The sequence below is a fragment of the Olea europaea genome, unplaced genomic scaffold (assembly GCF_002742605.1).
Source record: "Olea europaea var. sylvestris unplaced genomic scaffold, O_europaea_v1 scaffold112, whole genome shotgun sequence".
NCBI classification, from domain to species: domain Eukaryota; kingdom Viridiplantae; phylum Streptophyta; class Magnoliopsida; order Lamiales; family Oleaceae; genus Olea; species Olea europaea.
In genome coordinates, this window is record NW_019228573.1 from 249680 (window position 1) to 253865 (window position 4186).

General features: G+C 31.7%; 1 protein-coding gene across 1 annotated transcript; it reads left to right on the plus strand.

The window, feature by feature from the left end:
- Positions 1-1321: 1321 nt before the first annotated feature.
- Positions 1322-1701, plus strand: LOC111373371 (pectinesterase inhibitor 9-like). Its single transcript, XM_022995889.1, has one exon. The coding sequence runs from the start codon at positions 1359-1361 to the stop codon at positions 1644-1646; it is 288 nt and encodes a 95-aa protein (XP_022851657.1). The 5' UTR covers positions 1322-1358; the 3' UTR covers positions 1647-1701.
- Positions 1702-4186: the final 2485 nt, after the last annotated feature.

Below are 4186 nucleotides of genomic sequence, written 5' to 3' on the forward strand. Positions count from 1 at the left end.
CAATTCAAAAATGAATAATCAGATTTTTTTTAAGTAGGAAGATATGTCTTTCCATAACATGCATATATAAAGTGATTATAATGCCACAGATTCATGATTTGAGGCATGCACACAGATTTGGTTGAGGCATGCACACAGATTTGGAATAAAGTGATTATCAATGAAATGGCACCATTCATTAAAATCTGGTCGTCAATCAGTTTCTGCCTTTTCCAGATTTCACACATGCAACCGATTAAATTCTCTTGACTTATTTCTAACAGACAACTTTTCCATCAGACGTGTACGGTTGCCAATTAACCGAAAAGAAATCTGAATTTTGCAATCATAATTCTCATTTCTAGAAATTCAATCTCATGCAATAACAGAACTTCAGGCCGAAATTATGCATATTCATACAGCAATTTTAATTCTTCCAACACATAAAAACGTGTATGATTCTAGATTCTTATGCACAATGAACACAAAATATAACATCGATGTTGTGCATATTGTATTCATGTACTGCATGTATGCGTAAAATTGAAACACAATTTCCACTTACCGAATTTCGAGAGGCAAAATGATGATTTTACCGAACCCGAAAATGAGAATATGGATTAATGCCTTTTCTACACATCGAACCATCCAGTAAAATTAGTGTCATCAATTGGTCCACAATAATCTCTATCCATCAATTTGATCATTGCTGAAGTGGTTCCATTCTCCATTGCAAAAAATCGTTTGAGATTGTTGGATATTTATGTCATCGGGGGAAATGGAGATGAAAATTAAGAAATAGAAATTCAAGAAGATGGAAATTAACAAGGAAAATAAACCAATATGGAAGGCTCAAACACGAAAGTGATTCGTTGTCCTCAAACGATATTTGCCCCTTCTCGTGTACAAATTTGGTGCTTAAAAGGTTTTATGGCAAATAGTTCGTAGGATTGATCAAGTCTTATTGTAGAAAATCACAAAAGCACAAATGATTTTTCACCCGAATCTTGAAGAACACAAGGAGGAATTCTATGAATATGAAGAAAGAAAGTTTTGATTCTTTGATTGTGGAATGTAATAAGGATCTCAAAGTTTTCCATATGTTTTTCATGTTTTTGTAATGTTGTTTCAATGTCTATTTATCACATATTTATAGCCATGAAATATTGGCACACGAAATGGTGCCAAAATGAAATGAAAAGCCGCCAAAATCATAATTGAAAAACTGCCCAACGGCTATATTCCTTCTTCTATGCGGTCGCATAGAAGGATCCTATGCGACCGCATAGGTTTATATTTTGGCCTCCATTTTTTCACTTCATTCCATCTTTATTTCATTCCACACACCGGTTCTTATTATTGTTGAACAAATATACAACATGGATCAGCTCACAAATTGCATCAAAGAAGTAGAGAAGATAAAAGAAAATGGCGGAAGTGAGTTTCCTTGGCATGCAAGCAATGTTGAGACATGGATGAGCACTGTCCAATCTGATGCAAGTATTTGTATCGATGGGTTCTCAGGCCGGGCTATTGGGGGAAAGACGAAAGCCATGATCAAGGCCAAGGTGCTTAATCTTGAACAGGTTACAAGCATTTCTCTGGCCTTATTCAACAGATATGCTGCAAGATACAGAGCCTCTCATGCAGCAAAGCCAAAAGTTTAGGTCTTTGGAGTATTTCAAATATTTTCTTCTATTTTTATAAATTTATTCTTCTGTTTTTGTGGATGTGAATTCATTCGTAAGAAATATGTACATATATATAGTTTTGGGACTCATCTATTAACAGGAATGAAATTAAATAAACTTTAATTTTCTTGTTCATTTTAATATGAATTTTATTTATTTTTATTCCTTTTTGCAAATATATATGAAGGCTGAAGCCAAGCCATGTGATTGAGTAATAGAGTAACAGTAAGAAGAGACAGCTATTAACGTAATAATTAAATCGTGCGAGATTAATTATGCAGTAATATATGAATAAAATGATGTTACTAAGGAGTTTTATAATTGATGAAAGATTTACAAGCATAGTAAAGGTGTCAAATAATCAAAAGAAAATTTGTACCAAAATTAAAAATAAAAAAGGGAAATTACGTTGTTTTTATGAAATAAAGTAACGAAAAGCTTATTTCTAGAATTTAGGCAAAATATGTTATAATATGTTAGATTATTAGTAAATATGAGTGTAAATATTATTTCTTAATGTTATTGTACAAAAATATTATTATATTTAGTAATTAACATGCATATATACAATCATGATCTCCTAAGCATCGGTGCTTAGTTTATACTAAGCACCGAATGACGTGGCACATTACAATAAGTAGTAAAAGATAATGATTAGTTTTAAAACTAATTACATCACCTAGTATTGTGCGCCACATAAGTAACGGTGCTTAGGAGATCAAATTTGTATATATATAAATGAAATATTTAAAATGTTTGTTAGGATCAAAGGGAATTGGCAAAGTTCCATTTCCAGAACGTCAATTTATTGAGTCGTAATCAGGGTTAAGTTGTCGAATGTTGGTATTGTCTTTTGAAAGAGTCAAAATCAACTCAAAAAGATCAAATCAAGACAAAAATAGCTCGTTGGCCGCCCATAAATCACTTGAGAGGTTTAAACGGAAAGAGACCACCGATCAGGCGCCAGATGACGCGCTCAAGTGGCGGTTGTATTCGGGCAAAATTTGGTTCGTGATTTTAGTCTTTTTAAGATCTCAAATACCTTAGCCAAAATTCGTTCCTATAGTGTTGGACATCTATCCAATTAAGAGAACACAATATAGAAGATCAGTTACTCATTCTAAATTATTCTTACCTCAACCACAAGATCAAATCATCGAAAATTCAAAAGATAAAAATAAACATCTTTAAATATCTTTCAGAATTTTGAAGATCGAGAGAGGCTTGATGACTCACAAAGAGAGAAGAAATCTTGAGGTTTTGGACGTGGTACTGGAGTGCACAACCGAGGAGTTCTTCAGTGATTATAGATTGGAGCTCAGAATTTACTAAGGTCTAATTGTATCAATACCAACCCTATAAGTTTAAAGTTTTTCTAGTAGACTAATTACTGGCAAGTTTGTTCGGAGATTTTTTTCCTCTTGAAGAGTTGTTCAAGAGTTTTCCTTCGTAACCAAATCTTGGTGTTCTTTATCTTCGAGCATTTATATTATTCATTGATTGTTTGCTTGCTTTAAATTGACTTGAAAATTCATCTAGATTCAATAATTTGTGACTTGTTGGAAATTATTGTTAGTTAAATTTAAATACCACAAATTAAACGTATTCACCCCGCTCTAAGTGTAGTTAAATCGAATCTCTTTATGTCAATCTTGTTGATGTTTAAAACGCACTTAATCAATAGTGTTAAAAGTGTTTCCTGGATGGATCACGTAATATCCGCAAAGAATCATAATATTGATTCGTGTAAAAGGTTTGTTAGAAGAGTTTCTTGAATCTCTTTATGTCAATCTTGTTGAAGTTTAAAATGCAGTTAATGAGTAATGTTAAAGTGTTTCCTGGATGGATCATGTAATTGCCACAAAGAATCATAATATTGATTCATGTAAAAGGTACGCTAGAAGAGTTTCTCGAGTAAACCCTTTGATGTATAAGTCAAAATCAAGAAATTGGGAAATGATTAGGTAATGGGAGTTATTATTTGAAAAAACTGTTTGTACTCCCCTTTCACTTTCACTCTTCCTTCTTTGTATCATTGCTTTCGGGTAGTTATTTTTGAAACATTTTCAAGAGACTCTTTATTTATAAAGAGTTTATTTTATCATTTGGAAAGTACTTATAAATTTAGAGAGTTAAATTTTTTAAGTACTCCAACAAACCCTTTTTATTCAATACTTAATTATATTACTTTCAAAAAATATTTATTATTTTTCTCTATCTTTTATTTTAACTAGCTTTTCTCTAAATTATTTTATTAATTTTTTACATTAAAAATTGTTAAATTTTGAATTTAATTATTAAGAGTGAATTTGGCTCTCCAAATTACTCTCTAAATTAAAATGTTAATTTAAAAAGTCTATTGAAATATAATTTAAAGGGTTGACTCTTTAAAATAGAGAGTATCTCATATTAAAAGAGTCTCTTGGAGATACTCTTAGGGATGATAACAAGGTGGGACGACACGGTCATTCTTATCCCCCGTCCTGTTGGATATTTTTATTATCTTATCTCACCCC

What these genes read in the sequence shown, in the direction of transcription:
- LOC111373371 (XM_022995889.1), top strand. Translation starts at nt 1,359, where the DNA reads ATGGATCAGCTCACAAATTGCATCAAAGAAGTAGAGAAGATAAAAGAA.